Genomic DNA, 21,244 nt, shown 5'->3' with positions numbered 1-21,244 from the left:
CCCATTATCTCGTGCCGTGCAATGTTTTGAAGGTCTGCTCTTGCTAGAACTGTGCACACAGCGCTAGCGAAAGAGATGATGGAATGAGAGGAGCATACTGATTTAAATAGGCGTTGGATGAGTTGAGGGATGAGCATGAACATTCATCAATTCGCACCTTTACTGCTCAGCCATCATTCCATTGATTCAACACCATTAAGACTATCCACACTCATCCTCCTCTATTTTCCTTCCATAAAAGAATATTCATGTCCTGGTCATTCAAATTCTCTCCTCTATATCTATTTTCGCTGCATCCATCCATCCTCTATATTTCTTCTCTATCCCAACTTCCAGCAGCGGGACCCACGCGTCAGATTTTTTTTATCTCCCTCCCCCTACCCTCCTATTCTCAATCCCCACCCCATCGCTCTCTCTCCCCCCTCTCTCTCCTCCCCTCCCCGTCGCTCTCTCTCTCTCCCCCTCTCCCTCTGTGGCCATGGCGAGGCGGGCGCAGAGGCCGGGAGCGCCCCCGCACCGGGCGGGCGCGGAGCAGGGGCCCCGCCCCCGGCGGCGGGCCTCGCGCGCGCCGGCCTCGAGCTCGCCGAGCCATGGCGGCGGCCCCTCCCCCTGCCGGAGCCGCGCGTGGCCGCGGCGCGTGCCCGCTCAGAGGCCGGGCGACGGCGGCCGGAGCCGCGCGAGGTCGCGGCGGGGGCCGCACGGGGGAGGCGGAGGGGCGGCGAGACGAGGCGGGCCGCGTCGACCTCCGCCCCGCGTGTGGTCACCTGCTCCCTCCCTCTCTCCGCGGCTGGGGCACGGGGCGGCGCCCCTCCCCTGTGGCCCGGCCTCTGCCCCCTCCGCCGACGAGCCGCGGCCCCCGGCGTCGCGGACCCTGGCGGAGCCGCGGGAGGAGCGGCCGCCATGGCGAGGCAACCCGGCCTCGATTCGATCCTCGAGCTCGGCGGATCGTGGGCACAGGGTGCCCTGCGGGCCGCCAGCGAAGTCGGCGGCGGATCACCGCGTGGAGGGGGTCGGGGGGCTGCGGGCGTGCGCGGGGCGTTCGACCTCTGGCCATGGCGGGGTGGGGCGTGGCCGCAGCGGGGCGTGGCCGCGGCGGGGCGTGGCCGTGGCGGGGCGCAGTGGCGGGCTCTCCCTCCCGGCCACGGCGGCGCGCGGCCGAGGCCATGGCGCGGCGGCGGCCATGGCGGGGCCGAGCCGAGCGGAGCAGAGCCGAGCGGAGTAGAGCGGCGGGGCGGAGCGGAGCGGTTGGGGTGCGGCGCGAGCGGAGTCTCGGTGGGGCCCACGTGGACGCAGGGGACTTCCACAGCCATGGGGGGGGGGGGGTCCTCCCTCCTCCTGCACGCCACCAGACGCTGTAGGGGAGACCGCTGGAGCTCCTATTTCCTCTAAAGCGTCCTGGAGGAGTCTTTACGGGATGCCAGTGTGAACAACCTAACATCCATTCCTCTAAAACAGCAAAAACAACCCATTCCCTACGCATATCACGTAGGCTCGGCTAGGCCACGGCAAGGCGAACCAGCACGCGTGGCTGGCTAGTCTCCTTTTACTAACTTCAGAAGCGGTGTACATACTGTGTGCTGTTGGTTAGAATTCTCCTCAATTATCCATATATTAATCAACTCATAACTCCCTAAATAAATATTTACTAGTAGACTTTAATTCTTTTACTGAATTATTGAATACACAACAATCCCAAGATAAGGTGAGATACGATGCTAGACTTCCATCACTAATTAATATGAGATGATAGAGATACGGTGCCGGATCACCAAGCCAATTGGCGTGCGTTTGGCATGCAATCAATTTTGCCCAACGGCACACGGTGCGTAATTTTGTGCTTCGTTGCAGAGGATCCCGGGCCTTGCGGCCTCCTTCAGGCTACAAAGACCCCGCGCACTCAAGTTGCCTCCTGGTCCTTGATCTTATCCTATCCTGCGTTTTGCTTCTTCTTCTTCTTCTTCTTCTCTCTCTCTCTCTCTCTCTCTTAAGTTGTTGAGTTCCTGTTCTTGGACGGACACATATCCTAATCCACCCGAGATTTGCTCAATCGCTCTGACCGCACGCTGGCACCCCCCGGGCCTTCTGATCTCGAGGTGCAGACGACATGTCGACGGCGGTGGCGGAGGTGCGGCCGGCCTACGGGTTCCCCGGATCCGGGAAGAGGAGCGCCGGCGACCAGGCGGCCGTGCTGGCGGCCGGGAAGAGGAGGAGCGACGGGTTCTTCATAGAGGACGACGAGGCGGAGGAGGTGCGGACCGATACCTCGTCGATCGGGGCGCCGTCGCCGTCGGGCTCCTCGATCGGGGAGAACTCCTCGTCGGAGGCCGGCGAAGAGGACGGGGAGGAGGAGGTTGAGAGCAAGCTCAAGGAGGGTGATGCGCTCGGCTGCTTGGACGCCCTCGAAGACTCCTGGCCCATCAAGTGAGTGAATAAAGCTTTCATTTTTATCGTCTTGGCTTGTCCATGCTTGTTTTACTTCTGCAAAACGATAACTTTTCCGAAAGGAGATTTTTTTGGAACCTTTGCTATATTGATAAGCTTGTCCGCGATGTGAAATGGAGTCCTAGATCGCGCGAATGGTGTGAGAAATTGCAATTCATGGATTTCCCCACTTTGTAATAACAGAGAAAAATGGATCTTTGAGCCTAAATCGCCTCAGATTGTTCACGGAATTAACTCGAGTTTAATTTGGTGTGATCAGGAAGGGTCTCTCCAGCTTCTACTCCGGCAAGTCCAAGTCGTTCACAAGCCTCGCCGAGGCCACGTCGACGGTGGCGGCGGCCAAGGAGCTGGCCAAGCCAGAGAACCCCTTCAACAAGCGCCGCCGGATCCTGGCCAACTGGTCCCGGCGAGCCTCCTGCAGCTCGCTCGCCACGGTCACCTATCTGCCCCCTCTCCTGGCCCCAGACCACGCCGTAGCCGAGGGGGACGAGGGCGAAGAGGACGACTCCGACGAGGAGGAGGAGGAATGCAATCAGCTGCCGCACCGCGGCAAGAACGTCCGGGACGCGCCGGCATTGCCGTTGCCTCCCCCTAGGCTCCTCGGTGTTGGCATGCAGAGGAGGAATGGCCTTGGGAGCTTCAGATCTCCAAGGTCCTTCTCACTGTCCGATCTGCAAAATAGCAGTACTGATGGTAGTGATTAGCAGCTGCAAATTTGCTTCCAGCTTTGGCCCCTCTTTGGCCAGTAGAGATTAGTAGCCACTTATATATACTATATAATTGCAGTGTATAAGATCCAAGTCTGTTGTGTTCATCCTGGCTTTCTTTGACCTCAGAAGTTGTGTACTCCTATGAACTGACCTAACCTGGTATCATTGACTAATGATCATCGTGGTGGTTAGCTGCCTTTGATCCATTTGATTAATCCACTGCCGTGCCATGATTTGCTTGATAAGGTATCCCATGATTGTACTATGCCGCCAGCTAACTAACCGGTCATCAGCCGTGCCCAATGTTTGCTTGTGGATCAGAAAGAAATCAAAGAATAGCCGGTGAGTAAGAATCAAAGTCTGATCTGATCCCAAGAACGAAAGTCACTTTGCGGCTAGTTAACTTTGTTTTGAAAAAGCAGCAAATGGATCCACCCATCCCTGTTTCCCTTATCATTCCACGTGGTGCGTACTCCCTCTGTTTAAGTTTGATCACTCGTCTTATTCAAAAAATTTGTGCAAATATAATTAAATTTCTTATTCAAAAAATTTGTGCAAATATAATCAAATTTAAGACACTTTTGAAGAACTTGCATTGATAAAGCAATCCACAACAAAATAAATAATATTTTATATAAATTTTTGAATAAGACGAGTGGTCAAATTTGAGGTCGAAAAAGTCAAACGACTCATAATTTGAAACGGAGAGAGTAGATCGACAACAATGTGAAAGTTTTTTTTAAACCTCTGTTTTATCCAAACATGGAGAGAACAACAACGGGTTGCCACATAAACAAATTGAAATGCACTACAGGAAATAAAAGTGGTATGAAAGTGAAACTGTTTCGTTTTCTTGGGAAAGTGGTGGGTGAGGTAAAAGGGTGGTAAATCAACCACATCGTTTTCATGCACAAAACAAAGCACCACACCGGGCGTCACATGGAGTATTTTTTTGGGTTTCCCTTGGCGAGTAGTTTTGAGTCAGAGAGAACAGACAAGGGGTGGTGATCAGGAATCCTATGCAGATTGTTTATCCTTAATTACTCTTTGATCAATCCACTAATCCTTGCACTTTCACCTCCGGTGTGAGCAAAGTGATTGATAATTATATTAGGTTTGGTGGGTTAGGGAGGGGGGGGGGGGGGGGGGCTGGGGTGACTGTGCATGTGCAATGTGATCTTATCCTGTTGAATAATTGGCATTGAAAAAATATATTCTGCGTTCGTACGACGGATTAGCTTATCTTGTAGCCTGCTTTGCTTGGACATTTTAATGCCTGGTAGTTGGGGGCCTGTCTTTCCAACCAGGGGGTCGGAAAGTTAGGTCAGCTCCAGCCTCCAATGGGACTAGCAGGAAGATTGGAAGAACCATACTACTAGTAGATTTTTCTCTCCTTTTTCTTTTAATATAAAAAGGTTGCTGCTTCTTTTTTTCAGTTGTTATTAGCATGGTGGGGTGGCATGAAAGCGGTTTCATTACAGGTATAATCTTCCATAGAAAGTTTAACAATTTGTCGTTTCAATGCCAAGAAAAGGCAAAACCTCTTCTTCTCCCTGTGCAAAATGAATGCTTAGACATAGAATAATCACCTTTGTCGAGGAAATGACATTTGTGCTACACTAATAATAAAATGAAATATAAATATAATTTTGTGCATCATGAGTGTAGCAATGGATAGACCAGAAACCAAATGCGTGGCTGATATTTGAACATGTGATCCATGTCTTCTAGATGCTAGCGACCGATCCGTTGGGACGAGTACATCATCATTCGCGATAAGCAAAAAAAAAAAAAGGAAACCGACGCTGAAAATGAAAGGCAACCCACATCGGAGTACCATCTGACGACCATATTTCCCCTCGAAATCAAGCATAAGCGTCATCACAGCTGACGGCGAAAGCATACCGTCGCGCCATCACATTTCCTCATCGTGGCCGCCTGCCAGCAACTCTCGCTCTCGTGTGGCTGTACGTGTAAACCTGGGCTAGCCAAGACATTCATCAGCGATAATATGGGCTACATGGGCTGAGAACTCCTCGACGGACAAAGGAGAGGCAGTTTTTTTTTATTTTCGTTTTTTTACAAAAAAATATATTTTCGATTTGGAAATTTACAGGAATATACCCCGGCCGCCCTGCTGCCGGGCGGCCGAGATCTGGCCGCCCGGCAGCGGGGCGACAGGGGCATTTGTGAAAAAATTTTCAGAAAGAAAATTGCGCGCAGGTCCCTGGGGCCGGTCGCCCGGCAGCGGGGCGGCCGGCTCCCCCTGGCCGCCCGGCAGCGGGGCGGCCGACCGTAATTTTTGTAATTTAGCCCTTTTTGCGAAATAATTTCACATATGTGTCTTTTTTGTAACTTTTTGCAGAAATAGACCCTGAGGCCGTAATATGTGGCGCCGAGATAACACGTCTTGACGCCACAGATCACGACACCGAGGTGCCACGCACGCACAAGCAATCTAGTGAATCTTCGAACTTGCCTTTAATATTTTCGGACATTTTCAGGAGACTAGAATACTGTGAACCACACATCAAATATAACGGTAAGAATTAAGAACTACAAACTGCATTACACAATGTAAACCATAAGAATTACATCATAATACGACGTTAATAAAACACACATCAGACATGCAGTGGCATGACAGAACCCGTTGCAACTACGGTAAACAGATTCTGAACTAAGCTAACATGCCTTAGGTAATTTAAAAAAACATAACAAACACAACGATGCAGCATGTCACTAGCACTAGGTAGTCCTAGTAGCCGTACCCCAACGTAGCAAACTGTGTTGAGCCTTCTCCGCAGTATCCACCCATTGCAGGTGGTGCAGGCGGTGGTGCCAGAGGGGCAGGGTCCTTCTTCTTGTGACAATGTCAGTTGCAGTAAGGAATAGTGCATGATTCATCCTGTGAAGCGGCAGCATTGCTGGTATCATCATCTTCGTCGTCTTTGTTACCCTCACTCACTTCCTCGTAATGGTTCACCTTGCATTCCAGATCAAAGATCTTTATCTGGAGGTACTCGATGAACTCCTGAACTGAATCAATTGGTGCAGGATCGACCCACCTGGTAAAACCACAGTTTTCTGGAGCATCTGAAGACTGCAAAATAATTTTCATGTAAGATGTCTCAATGAAGATAAAGAAATAAAACAACCGAGTATTACCCATGCGTGTGGGCATTTGAAGAAACACCGACCGCCATCCATCCCGTCGGTGCATATCTGCACTAAGCAGTCCTCACCATGTCTGAATTTTGGCCACCGTTCTCTACGGTTATCGTATTGTCGAAGAGGAGTTTCATTGGTAAATTCACTCTTGTGCTGTGGCGGAAACTCAAACACTGGTTCCGGAAAGGAATCAGGTCCAAAAGACTCCTCCCATATTATGGGGTCTCCCTTTCTTCCCCCTTTTCCTTTCCCAAAACCATAGTAATTCTTCCCGCTAGACCCACCTCCAGACATTGGGTATACAATGAGCTTTGGTGTTTGAGTGCTGCTGGGAGTTCACAAACTTCGGAGTATTTATAGGCGCACAAAGGTCTGCTACCCGGAGTGTGCAGTGTAAATGCACATGAAAAAGCCTACATGACAACACAGTGAAGAGTATTCAATTCTCGAACTGACTACTCGATGCATCTCTGTGCATGCAGAGCATCTAAGTGCATGCAGACTCACAGCACTACATCGCTGCCGCTCGGTCGATCGTGCCTAGATGCCGCATTCCCCACTACACGCCACAGACCTTCGCTGTAGAATGACAGTTCTGTCGTCCTCGCCCGAGAGACTGCTTTGAAGGTGAGCTGGTGTGGTTGCCGTGTTGTCACATCTTTTTGAAATGGTGAAAGGGCGCTGCTATTGGGCTGTCGTCTTTTGTCACGTTTGTCTGGGTAAACAATGAGACATATGGGAAACCCGTGATCGCCGTGCTGAGCAGTGGCAACCTGTGATCTCATACTCGCATCTAGATACACTATGGTCTCTATTTTGAGCTATACGAGCATGTCATGATGTTTACTCTATATGCGGTAGTCGTCATCATCGTCGGCGGGATCTCGGCCGCTAACTCCTCCCGCATCTAACTTGTCCTTCATTAAATCACAGAAAAAATTCGCAAGAACTTCCCTTATTTCACGAGCATTATGGAACCCACAAATATAACAAGTTCACATCAATAATATCTATAGAAACAAATGACAAGTAAACTACTACAATCATAAACAACCATAATCCGAATAGTCGAAACAGTCCATAATAACAATAGAGAAACAAGTGCCAACAACTAACCACCCCTACCATTCCGACCTCTCTTACATTGTGCGTGTACGTGATCTGTAGGGTAGCTATGACGTTCCGGTGGCCTCACGTCTCTGGCAGGACGGCGTAACAGAGTCACAGGTGTATGCAAGCTGGGATCATCGTCCTGGGCAGGCGTAGCAAACAACCGTGTAAAGTCCTCCAAGGAGGCCGCATCGTTGTCTTCAGACCACCCTACAGATGACAAAAAAAATTTTAAGCCAGGATCAATAGGGGAATGCAATTCCGTACAAATTATTGTACGTACCCTGCGTTGGAGGTGGTGGTGGTGGTGGATAGGAAGAACCTCCTTCATATCCTCCTAGTGGCGGCATAGGGTGATACGAAGACGGCCCCGCTCCGGTGAACTGTTGTGATCTTGAGTTGATCCTGAGTATAAATAATAACGTATGAGCCTTCGACCATAAAACATAACCAAATAAAATTATACACCACAAATTTACCTAAAGTCCCTCCAGCATGTGGCATAGAGCTAAACTGGGTTCCTTAAAATGGAGCCCCTTGCGAGGCACCTGGCCCTCCATAGGGCTGAGAACCGGGGTACCCGTACCCTGTGTGGAGTCGTATTTAAATACTGCATATAAACATACGGATCGGTAAATATCACACCATACCTTCGTACTGTCGGTGGTATAAGGGAGGCTGCTGTCATGCGGGACCACAATGAACCAACGTCGACGCTTGCGATGATCCGTAGGAATCCTCGTACTCCGTCCGCGTACCAAAGGCCTGAAGGATGCCTCGGGCTCTATCACGTTGAGTGGTCCAGGCCTGGAGTTGTGCCGGCATGCTCATCATATACCCACCATGAATCCTCATTACATTCCGTGAGCAATCTAATTCAAGCAACCTACAGGCTTCGAACTGCAACCAAAAAAACTTAGTATACAAATCTTAAAAGATCGAAAATGCCGTCAACATTTACTCACCGCCCCAGCTAATGTCTCATCCCTGTATCGTGCATAGCAATCCTGCGAAGTCGCAACATGCAGCTGTGGATGCATGTCAACATACGTCAAACGGCAACGAATCTTCGCTTCATACCAGGTCAGGTACGCCCGAAACGAAGGCTCAGTGTGTGGACCGGTATCCTCAGCCAACTGCTCGCCTGCATCATCCCCGCAGCCACCCATGGTTGTAATCTAGTGACCCACATTGTCGAGAAAGGATGTTCAGCCCTTGATAAACTGCACGTTAAATAGAAATTAGTTTCACGTTATTAGTACATGGGGACTTATACATTTTTGTTACCTATGATCGTGGCGCTGAACACGATCCAACGCTGAAGACACAGGGAAAGACTGGCGTCGACCGAACTGCCTCATGACTCTATCCGGACAGTGGGCCTCAACTGCAACATCGTACACCAAAGCTGCAGTAGTCATCCGTAGGCCCTGGTCTTGTGTGCACACCGAAGATATCCCAAGCGGTGCACGTGCGGCTATAGCCGAAGGACTGTATGGCTCCCACAATGTCTTCTGGGGTCAATCGATCAAATTCGGCAACGAACTCAGGATAAGACCGCCGGGTCTGTACATGTGCCCATGTTTTCTACAAAAATAAAAATTATGTGTCCATAAAAAATGTATTGAGGGAACAATGTATGACATAGTATGTATAGAATATAAATTTTTATCGGGTCCATAACTGTCGAGAGTACCAGAGAGTCCCCATGGTGGGTCTGTCGTCCTCCGTGTCACCGTACATATCCGGCGTGTACGGTGACTGGTCAATCATGGGACGACCGATAGCAATCTTCTCGTAAGACCAAAGCTGTAGCAGAATTGGGCACCCTGTTAGGATAGCATTCCTATCATTCTGTCGTGATGCCTTGCAGAGTCCCCGATATGTGCATGCAAGAACCGCTGAACCCCAACTATATAAGGGTATGTCATCCTCATCTGCATCGGCGATCTCCTGTGCGTAGGGCAGATGCACCCTATTCACACAGTGGCCATGTGAGTTGTTGAACATGATGTACCCAAACAACCACAGCAGGATGCCTCGAGTGATCTAGTCACGCTGTAGTCATCAGCATCGGCTGCCAACAGATCCGGCTGCAATGAAGTACGAACATTGAGAATAAGAAACACATGAGGTATTTCAAAGCCATAAAATACATCAACACATCGTTTTGTACGAAATTATACCTGAAACTGTAGGAGCCATGACTTGGAAGGGCCTTTCGACTGTGGGTGCTCATTGAAATCTTCAGGATCAATCGTGGTGGCAACACCTGCAAAACGTTCCTCAAGATCCTCCAGCCACGTAGAAGGTACCACATGGGGCCCGACAGCGTCACCGGTGATAGAAAGACCAAGCAACATCGCAACGTCCTGCAGGGTCGGTGCCCTCCCCACAAGGGAGGTGGAACGTGTGTCTCAGGTCTCCATCTGTCAACGAGAGCTGAAAGTAGAGACCTGTCTAGCTTCACCAAAGCACTTTCAGCAAGACGAGCCACAGTGAGAAGACATGCCTCGCTCAGCCTGCATCATGCACAAATGTTAATACGATGCTTGGGAACATTTCACGGGCTTGGAACATGATATCGATACGATGCTTTTTTTTGGGAACGATATCACAGAGGGAGACACAGGCCGGGCGCGCGAGTCGCCGGAGTCTGTCATCATCCCCGACTAGGGCAGAGGGCAACCTCGGCACCTCCCGATGATTGTTTCGTTCTTCTGATCTGATCCTGGAAAGGTTCGATCACTTTCATGTTAAGGAATTCCAAGGCGGAAACTGCCTGTGGATGCATCAAGTTTCTAGTATTTGGTCATTAGTTCATCTCTTGCTGCTACCTGCTACCAGGGTTAACAATTTCGGCGAAATTTCGCCGAAATTTCGGAAAATTTTCCGTTTCCGCTAGTTACCGGGATCCGAAATTTCGGTATTTTTCGGTATATTTCGTTTTCAAATTCAAAATTCAACAAATTTCGACCGAAATTCAACGAAATTCGTCGAAATTTACCGAAATTTCGGAACGAAATTCCGTTTCCGCTAAACACCGGGATTTGACCGGAAAACGAAATGGTTAACCCTGCCTGCTACCATGGTAGTTTGATGTTTTGCTGTCGCTTTTCTTTAATCTCCAGAAGTCCAGAACCATTGGTGAACTAAGGCACTTCTTCTTAAGGCAAGTTTGGAACATATTTCTGGCTACTTCAAAGTTGGGATCAGCACCTGTTGGCTTCGTCCCTCAGATCGGGACATCGGGTGCTGCTCGTCATGTCGAAATATCAAATCTTAACTTTTTCGGACTGAAACTGATATTAATTTTCTTGCACCTCGTTTTGTTGGCGCAGTCTTTAGTCTCAGCTGCTACATAGCCATCCGGTACATATATTCAGTCTGCGAGTTTTTTTTAGTTGGTCTGGTGCCGTGTGTCTTGCATGCCAAAATCTCTAACAAGTTAGTTGTTCGTGCGAGTCAGTGAATATATTTCACTTGTTGAGCCGAAACATCAAATTTGGCTTTTGGTTTCAAGATTTCCATGATTCCTATTGTGAATATATTCCTAGAATAAATCTTACCACAAAAGGTTCTCACTGGCCATTTGTATTGTGCCGACGTCAATTCCCAATAAAAATATGTTATTCTATGACTATAAATAAAAGCCAGGGCCAAACACTAACAAATGTTGGACTTTACCTAAAAAAGCCTGTTTTCTCACATGGCCAACTATATGTTGCAATCTCAAGAGTGAACAACAAAAAAAGGCTTGAAAATATTAATCGAGAATAGTGATGGATCTTGCGGAAACACAACAACAAATATTGTATTTAGAGAAATTTTAGAAATGATCTAACAATTTCTTTTTTTAAAAAAATACATCAATGTTTTCATACATAATCAAAGCTTATCTCTTTCATTCTTTTGCAGAGTAGCTATATCATTGACAATGATACCAATACATGGTGAGCTTACTACAATATCTGATCTATGTCTATCAACAACAAATGCTGTTTTACAGGTAAGAGTATCAAGAATGTGGGAATTCAGAGGAGGAAATGAAAGAGGAAATATAAAGCATCTTGACTTGGTTTTTATTGACCTGAAGGTATTTTTGTGATCCATACAAGTACTAATATAAACCCAATATATGCGTGTCTATATTCCAACATTCCTAATCTATCTCACAAAAAATTTCACATGCAGGGTGATGTAATCTATGCTGAAATACCACCAGATGTAATACCAATTTTAAAGCGTCAACTGAGCGAAAAACTAATCATTTTCATTGGCAAGTTTGTAGTTGAAAAAGTTAAACCTGGATATAAGGTGGTGCATAACCCATATATGCTAAGGCTCAACAGAAGGACTATCATTGTCAAATCAAATGCTAATGATCTGGAATTTCCAAAGTACACATTCTCATTGACTCCAATCGAAATATTGCCACAGTTTGTCAAAAATAAAGAACGTTTCCTAGGTATATTCTCTTCTCAACATCAATGACCCTCTTACAATTGAATTTTTATTTTTTTAATACAAAATTATACTGTAATTACTGAATAATACCCTAGATCTGTGGAATTTCAAAACTATGCACCTTTCGTCTGCCCGGCTAAATTTCGTCTACCCGAAGGACGAAAATACGGTATTTTCGTCCGATCGTTAGACGAAATATAATTTCGTCAAACCAGTAGACGAAAATGCATTAAAAGGACAATTTTCGTGGGGCCTGCTAATTTTTGTCTACTCATTGGACGAAATTTAGTTGTCATCAGTAGCTCTGAGTTCTTGTTTTTGAATAGATATTTGAACACCTTTCTGAAGTTTTGCATAAAAATAAATCATACATTTTTGTAGTCAAATGTTCCCTGTACTTAGTGATAATTTTTTTTCCAAAGATTTTGCATAAAATAATTTTTTATATACGTCCAAAATGTGCCACTTGTAATGGCAGAACATAGACTTGGAAAAATTCTAAGTCTATGTTCTGCCATTACAAGTGGCTCATTTTGGACGTATATAAAAAATTACTTTATGCAAAACTTTTGGAAAAAGATTTACCACTAAGTACAAGGAACATTGGACTACAAAAATGTATGATTCATTTTTGTGCAAAACATCAGAAAGGTGTTCAAATATCTATTCAAAAACAGGAACTCAGAGCTGCCAATGACAACTAAATTTCGTCCAATGGGTAGACGAATATAAATTTCGTCCAACGAGTAGACAAAAATTAGCAGGCCCCATAAAAATTGTCCTTTTCATGCATTTTCGTCTACTGGTTCGACGAAATTATATTCTGACGATAGGACGAAAATACTGTATTTTCGTCCTCTGGGTAGACGAAATTTAGATTTCATCTGCTGGGCAGACGAAAGGGGTATAGTTTTGAAATTCCACAGATCCAGGGTATTATTTCGTAATTACAATATAATTTTGTATTAAAAAAAATAAAAATTCCTTACAATTATTTATTCTGCAAATGTATGCATTTATAGTTCACTAACATGTAAACATTATTTCAGATGTACTTGAAAAAATCACTGCTGTCTCAAATCCTGCAGTAGTGTGTAACACTGCAGGAGACCTCATGATGAGAAGAATAATAAAACTGCAGGACCTAAGGTATATCTTTAGTCCATAATATTTGATATCTAATATTTCCATCCCAAATATGATCAGTAATACAAGTATCAAACAAAACTTTAAACAGGGGAAATACAATAGATTTATCTCTATCAGGCATGCGGTCTCTAGAGTTTGATGGTGACGCTGTCCTTCAAATTAGACAAAAGAATCATATAATTGCTATCTTTGTTGGCACCTTAATGAGACAATATAAAGACGGAACACATTTTCTGAGTGGAACAGCAGCTTGTCACTGGTATATCAACGAGAATGATATACCTGCAATACAAGCGTTTCAGAGAAGGTACACACTTTCCCTACAACTAATTTTACATGTCTCTGCAATTTTGTAAAGTACTATGTATACTCACCTCAAATATTAAGAATATACTTTAATCCAATAGTAGTAGACAAAGGATCATAAATATTGATTCTGCAAACATTGGGCATGTACGTGTGAGTGCACATCACAAAGAATTCCTCTCTAACAACTTAATTCAAGTGTAATACTCAGATTCAAAATTGCATATACTCTTAAGTCTTTTCTTTTTTCCAAATTAAATCAGAAATACTTTTACTCTTAAAGTTCTAAAGCCACTCATAGTTACTACTCTATGCATGCATGTTATTTGTAAAATATAATACACTATGCACACATAATATATTCTCATGATCATTTTTTTTATCTTTCAGCTTACCAGTGGACGCAACAGCTGTTGAAAAAATTGATTTACCAAATGAGGATCAGACTCATGTAGCTTTTGAAGAAAAGAATCTGTTACAGCTGAACGACATAGATCATTTTACTCAAAAGGTATATATTGACAACTTCATTGCCATGTACTGTTTCCATCTTTTATATTATATATCCAAGCCTAGGATCTTATACTTCTTTATTTTAAAGGGTGAACGATATCAGTGCACTGTAACGATCATAGGAATACCGGATAAACAACATTGGTGCTATCGTGCTTGTCGTGTATGCTCATCAAAAATGATATCAACACCTGATAGGTTCCTGTGTACAAAGGATGGAGGCTGCCCTTCAAAACAGTTTGAATGGAAGTAAGAAATACTAAACCTAAATAACACTGTACTTATTTCACTTCTCTACTAAATTAAATTAATCAAACAAATATTTGCAATCTTTCATGTGCAGGTACAATCCATTTATAGTTGTAGACGACACATATAGTCTTGAGTTCATGATGTTCGAAAGAAGAGCTGCTAAACTTATTGGTAAGAGTGCTGAAACATTAAGGAAATACAATGATCCAGATATAATTCCAAGCGACATTTCACAATGGATTGGCCACAAGTTCACATTTGTCGTAAGGATTCTATATAAAAAGAGTATGAGGACTGAACATCCGTCATTTGAGGTCCTGTTGATAAAAGAACGCCATGGAAAGCAGGATGTACTGCCATTATTAAGCAGTAAGTCATCCGCACTAGGACAAGGAATATCATTAGCTATAGTTGCAACCAAGGATCTACCTGAACTAATGACTATATCTTCTAAAACACCAACAGATCAAGCAAGATTGTATAAGCACCGATGATATTATACTGAAACAGAATATGCTTCCATTTTACATTATGCATATATTGCTAATATATAATTCATACTGTAGGAACTTGCAATGCTAACTCAATCCATAGGAGAATTTGATGACATGGACATTGATAAGTCACCAGGGTAAGCATTCACTTACATATTCTCATAGATACCTCTACTTGATAATGCATAATCTATAATCTAATAAAATAATTTTCATCTCCATTACAGAAATTGGGATGACAAACCATCTGACATGCCACTTCCAACTAAAAGAAGGCCTTATGATGATATTGAGGATGAGGACAAAAAGGTCTTCAATAAAGGCAAGAAGTAACAAGTTGCAACAGGTACTTAAATTCTTAATACTTTATACATACCTATTAACAAGAACTAGTATAATGTTATACACCTAATTAATATTGGAGTTGCATATTACTGCTTGAAAGATAGAAGAGGAATATATATATAACTTTGCTGCCATGTTAAATTGCTGAATTTTCTGCATTCCATATTAAAATATAACTTTTCATCTTACATTTTGTGAATTTAGCTCCAATAATCCTACAATCTATTTTTTACATCCTTCTCTTCTTTTTTCCCAGATACTGGCCATGCAACAGCTATTTTGGTGCTTACTATAGAACTAGCTTTTGTCGCTTCCAACCAGACACACTCATATCCACAATACTTTTGCAGTGGCACTCATTTTGGTGTATATAATGCCACTTTTCTTATTGTGTTCCTTCAAACTTGGGTTACGTGACAGTTGCAACACTAACTGTGCCTCTTATGAAATGTATTCATATATTATTATGTATGGAACCATAAACTACTATGAATGTTGATATAATATATATGTTTATATGTTCCAAATCTAATTCCTTGTCATGCCTGTAATATATAAATGAGCTTCTGATGGTTTAAGGATGGCGTCGTCGCTGAGGAAATAGTTGCTGTCATGATTAGCCAAGGCGACGATATAAGCGCAAGACATGACTCTTGTACACTTCTTTTCAAATAGCTTACGACAATATATTATAGTCATTTCTGAAATACATCTATTGAAATATCTTCAACATATGTAACTACGCATACTACGCACTTGACCACTTTGGTAAACTTCAATTTCTCCAACTCCTAAGTGTTTAGAAACTACAAGCAAAAGAGATGCGCCAGCTTTGACGTGCCAAAACGGATGGACCACCAACGGCCCAGCGCGGCAACACCGCGAGTCCTTTCTAGTGGAGTCCTAGATCGCGCGAATGGTGTGAGAAATTGCAATTCATGGATTTCCCCACTTTGTAATAACAGAGAAAAAATGGATCTTTGACCCTAAATCGCCTCAGATTGTTCACGGAATTAACTCGAGTTTAATTTGGTGTGATCAGGAAGGGTCTCTCCAGCTTCTACTCTGGCAAGTCCAAGTCGTTCACAAGCCTCGCCGAGGCCACGTCGACGGTGGCGGCGGCCAAGGAGCTGGCCAAGCCAGAGAACCCCTTCAACAAGCACCGCCGGATCCTGGCCAACTGGTCCCGGCGAGCCTCCTGCAGCTCGCTCACCATGGCCACCTATCTGCCCCCTCTCCTGGCCCCAGACCACGCCGTAGCCGAGGGGGACGAGGGCGAAGAGGACGACTCCGACGACGAGGAGGAGGAATGCAATCAGCTGCCGCACCGCGGCAAGAATGTTCGGGACGCGCCGGCATTGCCGTTGCCTCCCCCTAGGCTCCTCGGTGTTGGCATGCAGAGGAGGAATGGCCTTGGGAGCTTCAGATCTCCAAGGTCCTTCTCACTGTCCGATCTGCAAAGTAGCAGTACTGATGGTAGTGATTAGCAGCTGCAAATTTGCTTCCAGCTTTGGCCCCTCTTTGGCCAGTAGAGATTAGTAGCCACTTATATATACTATATAATTGCAGTGTATAAGATCCAAGTCTGTTGTGTTCATCCTGGCTTTCTTTGACCTCAGAAGTTGTGTACTCCTATGAACTGACCTAACCTGGTATCATTGACTAATGATCATCATGGTGGTTAGCTGCCTTTGATCCATTTGATTAATCCACTGCCGTGCCATGATTTGCTTGATAAGGTATCCCATGATTGTACTATGCCGCCAGCTAACTAACCGGTCATCAGCCGTGCCCAATGTTTGTTTGTGGATCGGAAAGAAATCAAAGAATAGCCGGTGAGTAAGAATCAAAGTCTGATCTGATCCCAAGAACGAAAGTTACTTTGCGGCTAGTTAACTTTGTTTAGAAAAAGCAGCAAATGGATCCACCCATCCCTGTTTCCCTCATCATTCCGCGTGGTGTGTACTCCCTCCGTTCCAAGTTTGATCACTCGTTTTATTCAAAAAAATTGTGCAAACATAGTCAAATTTAAGTCACTCTTGAAGAACTTGTATTGATAAAGCAATCCACAACAAAAAAATGATATTTTGCATAAATTTTTGAATAAGACAAGTGGTCAAATTTGAGGTTGAAAAAATCAAACGACTTATAATTTGAAATGGAGGGAGTAGATCGACAACAATGTGAAAGTTTTTTTTTAAAACCTCTGTTTTAACCAAACATGGAGAGAACAGCAACGGGTTGCCACATAAACAAATTGAAATGCACTACAGGAAATAAAAGTGGTATGAAAGTGAAACTGTTTTGTTTTCTTGGGAAAGTGGTGGGTGAGGTAAAAGGGTGGTAAATCAACATCTTTCTTGATGGCTCTGCCACATCGTTTTCATGCACAAAACAAAGCACCGCACCGGGGCGTCGCATGGAGTATTTTTTTGGGTTTCCCTTAGCGAGTAGTTTTGAGTCAGAGAGAGAACAGACAAGGGGTGGTGATCAGGAATCCTATGCAGATTGTTTATCCTTAATTGCTCTTTGATCGATCCACTAATCCTTGCACTTTTTGTTGGAAATATGCCCTAGAGGCAATCATATTTCCTTATATTCATGATTAATAAAGTGTTCCTTGAGTATTCATGGATGACAACTTGTATTGATTAATGCTTATGTGAAGTATTTGTGAAACTCTTTACTTGAATGAATATTCTAAAGTGTTCCTAGTCGGAGTTCATGTGAGGACACACATGAATATTAGACTAGCACATGTATTAGTTGATTGACTATGTTTCACAAGTCATGGACATGTGGATGTCAAACTAATAATGTGGGCTCATGTGAGACATGAGACTGAATTGATCCAACACGAGATGATGACTTCTCATTACACAATATGTACGCTGTGTCCTAAGACCTGAGATCGCCGTATGTACTCAAGATGTGAACCGACTTACTTAGGAGCCATCAAACGCTGCACCGTAACAGGGTAGTCATAAAGGTGGTTTTCGGGTCTGTCAAGAAGCATGCTGTGAGACATAGTCGGTCAAGATGAGATTTGCCCCTCTCTACAAGAGAGAGATATCTCTGGACCCCTCGAGTGATTCGGATCAGGAAATGTATGGCCATGCTAGGGTTAAGAGTTAACCAAGTATTTCGAATCACAGGATCGAGAAAGAGTGGTCGGCTTTAAACTAGACCAAATATCGTGAGGCAAAGGGAACAATATGTATATGATATTGTGACGGCTCGTCTGATATGATCTTTATGTGCGTATAGGAGTTGACATGTCTTGCTAGAGGCCACTGTCTACTATTGGGCCGAGCAAGAGTACTCGGGCCATGTCTATTCGCATATGAGCCCATAGTGTCACACACTTAAGGGAAAGAAGTCTGATAAGGATGAGATCCGAATTAGACTGGGCTTAGGTGCACTAATGGGCCTTTTCCGCCCAAAAGGGGGCGCCCAAGGTGGGGCCCAAGGCAGTCCACCTAAGGGGCTATATAAACAGAGGGAGGGGGCGCCTAAAAACCCTAGCCCGCGGAGAGGGGCGCTGCCCCCGGCGGAGGTCATGGACGACCTCCCTGGGGCGCGCTAGGAGGCCGTCGAGGGGACGCCCTGGATGAGCACCGTGGGAGATAGCCGGCGGCGCGCAGGAGGCAGGGGCGCGACAAGAGGCAACAGAAGGTTTAGGTCAGGATCTCGTAACCCTAATCTTGTGATACCATGTAGAATAATAGAATTGGTATATGGATGATTGTGGATGTATTGCATTGAGGCCTCGGCCGGTATATATGAGAGTACATGACTTGGGGGGTAAGGCATACCCTGGGATACATATGGCAGGATATGATATGAATATCTAAACTACCAAATATACTCTAATAATAGCACTATATAAGGTAGTGATAATTTTAAAAGATGTAGTTTTCTCTTCTTAAAATCTTATGTCAGATAAAAAGATCACTTTTCATCTATAAAATTAATAGAATCAGAGGTAATGTCTATTAAAACTGTCTCTTTTTTTAGTGAACATGAACTAGAGATAGCAAACCTCTACAATTTCTATTGTAAGTCATAACTTACCATCATATACATAGTAACTATTAGTAAAACTTTTATACATCTTGTAACTGCTATTGCTATTGTAACTGCTATATAATAGGAGATGGGTCTCAGATATAAAATGAGCTCTCACAGTAAATGTTCTGTTGGAACACCTATAGCTTTGGGAGCTCCTCGACAATGTGGAACTACAGACAGATTTAGAAGGCACTCACATTTGGCAATTCCCCAATACCGGACAGTACTCTACAAAATCAGCTTATGAAGCCTTTTTCATCAGCTCCACCAATTTCAGCCTGTGGGAACGAATCTGGAGAAGTTGGGCGCCTGGCAAGTGCAAATTCTTTATGTGGACAGTTGCCCACAAGAAATGCTGGACGGCTGACCGCCTGGCCAGAAAAGGACTTCCTCATCCGATCGTCTGCCCACTTTGTGACCAAGCTGAAGAGATACTTGACCACCTACTGGTCTCCTGTGTTTTTCCCCGACAAGTCTGGTTCATCGTCTTGCAAGGATTCGGTTTGCAGGACCTTGCCCCTCAAGTAGTGGAGCTGTCCTTTGATGATTGGTTGGCAAATATAAGCAAAAGGGTCTCCGGTCAAGGACAGAAGGGCTTGAACTCCATTATCATTTTAGGAGCTTGGTCACTTTGGAATCATCGGAATCATTGTATTTTTGATGGAATTAATCCTAGCTTATCCAGTATCATTTCTGTCATTAATGAGAAGCTGCTGCAGTGGTCTTTTGCTGGTGCTCGAGGAGTTTCTTTTTTCCTCGCCTAAGCGTCTACAGGCCCTTAGGTGCATGGTCCTGTGTTCCTGGTCGAGTTGTGAGTTTTGTTTCTAAGAGTAAAGTAGTTAGTTGTATGTAAGAAGGGCGGTTACAGGCCCTGATAAGCAGTAACTTTTTGGGGGCTCTCCACCCCCTTTTTCTTCTTCTTAATATATTGATGCGCAGTTCTCCTGCGAGTTCGAGAAAAAAAAACAAATATATATTTTTTAGTTTGCATCAAATGCTATATGTAAGGCAGCTAACGAGTCTGTAGTAATCTCATTACTAAATTGTAACACATTCAAGTTTTGGTTATGCAGACACAGATCTATGTGGGGTTACAGATAGTGCTGTCCTTGTTTGTTTACGAATGAGTATATAATATTTTTTTTTAGTTTGCATCAAATGCTATATGTAAGGCAGCTAACGAGTCTGTACTAATCTCATTACTAAATTGTTACACATTCAAGTTTTGGTTATGCAGACACAGAACATTCTATGTGGGGTTACAATAGTGCTGTCCTTGTTTGTTTACGAATGAGTATATATTTAATTATTTATAAAGAGGTTCTATAACTATGCTTTGGGATGCAAATGGATAACCCTTAGGTGCACCTCCAACCCTCTTTAGTTTGAAATATTGTACTAGTTTTCCAAGATGGAATTCCATTTTGAAGTAGTACAAAATATTGAACTAAAGAGGATTGCAGGTGCCCCTAAGGGTCACCCATTGGCACCCCTAACTATGCTAGATGGTTACTGCTGGTATCAAGTTTCATATTTGATAATTTTTAAAATTAATATATTTTCTAAAATTTCTGTCCCTAAATCTTGTTCTTGTTAATATGTGTATTGTTTAGTTTATTGAACAAGTAGTAAATTGAATGTGATTGTAAGTATGTTTTTTTCTCACTGTTCTATTGCCTTTGAACTCATATCGTAAACAATTCTTTCCATCATCTCTCTGCTCCCATCGGTTATATGATTGTTGTATATATAAAAGGTTGTGGTGTATGGTCTTTTCTGTTTATACCTTATTACAAAAGTTTGTATATCATGCAGGTGCCCCGCATGGAGGTCTTGGAACATGTTTCATCTATCCTCAAAGAATATGGGTTTTGCCCTACTGAAGGAATCATGGACACTATAAACCTGTACCACTCTTTGTATTGCTTAACACAATAATTGTATATGCAAATACATGTTCTTTTTTACTATTTTACTTTGTCTTCCACTTTTTCTTGAAGCCGGCCTTATGACTGCAAAATGTCAGACATCAAAGTTGTGTTAAGTGCAACTATGCACTTGGCTGGTGGGGGAAAGACTGCCTCCACAGTATTGTCTAAGAAGAGCTCAACTGGAACCCGTTCGAGAAAGGTCAAAAAATCTGCCCCCCCCCCCCCCCCCCCCACCATACATTGGGATGCATTAACCTGCGCTTTGAGCACTGACACATTTTGT

At 44.2% G+C, this 21,244-nt stretch overlaps 3 protein-coding genes and 1 long non-coding RNA gene across 4 annotated transcripts; all 4 read left to right on the top strand.

Moving 5' to 3' along the window:
* The first annotated feature begins 1,900 nt into the window (after positions 1-1,900).
* LOC120695750 lies at positions 1,901-3,367 on the top strand. Its single transcript, XM_039978975.1, has 2 exons — positions 1,901-2,421; positions 2,702-3,367. Exons 1-2 carry the CDS (start codon positions 2,105-2,107, stop codon positions 3,144-3,146), a joined length of 762 nt encoding a protein of 253 aa, XP_039834909.1. The 5' UTR covers positions 1,901-2,104; the 3' UTR covers positions 3,147-3,367.
* An 8,090-nt stretch (positions 3,368-11,457) lies between these two features.
* Positions 11,458-14,755, top strand: LOC120695412. Its single transcript, XM_039978670.1, has 7 exons — positions 11,458-11,529; positions 11,628-11,901; positions 12,950-13,049; positions 13,746-13,866; positions 13,957-14,117; positions 14,212-14,383; positions 14,687-14,755. The coding sequence occupies exons 1-7, from the start codon at positions 11,458-11,460 to the stop codon at positions 14,753-14,755; spliced, it is 969 nt and encodes a 322-aa protein (XP_039834604.1).
* A 95-nt stretch (positions 14,756-14,850) lies between these two features.
* On the top strand, positions 14,851-15,475 carry LOC120695751. The gene is made up of 2 exons (XR_005683844.1): positions 14,851-14,960; positions 15,216-15,475. It is a non-coding gene; the product is annotated as an uncharacterized LOC120695751 (long non-coding RNA).
* Positions 15,476-15,987: 512 nt separating this feature from the next.
* On the top strand, positions 15,988-16,625 carry LOC120695411 (the record flags this gene model as incomplete). The annotated part of the gene is made up of 1 exon (XM_039978669.1): positions 15,988-16,625. A coding segment is annotated over one exon (459 nt), but the record flags the coding sequence as incomplete, so codon positions are not given.
* Between the last annotated feature and the right edge of the window lie 4,619 nt (positions 16,626-21,244).

The sequence above is a fragment of the Panicum virgatum genome, chromosome 2K, assembly GCF_016808335.1.
Source record: "Panicum virgatum strain AP13 chromosome 2K, P.virgatum_v5, whole genome shotgun sequence".
In the NCBI taxonomy this organism is placed as follows: domain Eukaryota; kingdom Viridiplantae; phylum Streptophyta; class Magnoliopsida; order Poales; family Poaceae; genus Panicum; species Panicum virgatum.
Note: the sequence above shows the minus strand (reverse complement) of the source record. Positions and strands in the feature narration are given on the sequence as shown.

Bases quoted from the DNA above. Each gene is read 5' to 3' on its own strand.
- LOC120695750 (XM_039978975.1), top strand. From the start codon at position 2,105: ATGTCGACGGCGGTGGCGGAGGTGCGGCCGGCCTACGGGTTCCCCGGA. The intron at 2,422-2,701 runs GTGAGTGAATAA...TGGTGTGATCAG, and splicing joins GAAGACTCCTGGCCCATCAA to GAAGGGTCTCTCCAGCTTCT.
- LOC120695412 (XM_039978670.1), top strand. From the start codon at position 11,458: ATGTGGGAATTCAGAGGAGGAAATGAAAGAGGAAATATAAAGCATCTT. The intron at 11,530-11,627 runs GTATTTTTGTGA...TTTCACATGCAG, and splicing joins TGGTTTTTATTGACCTGAAG to GGTGATGTAATCTATGCTGA. The intron at 13,867-13,956 runs GTATATATTGAC...TTTATTTTAAAG, and splicing joins TAGATCATTTTACTCAAAAG to GGTGAACGATATCAGTGCAC.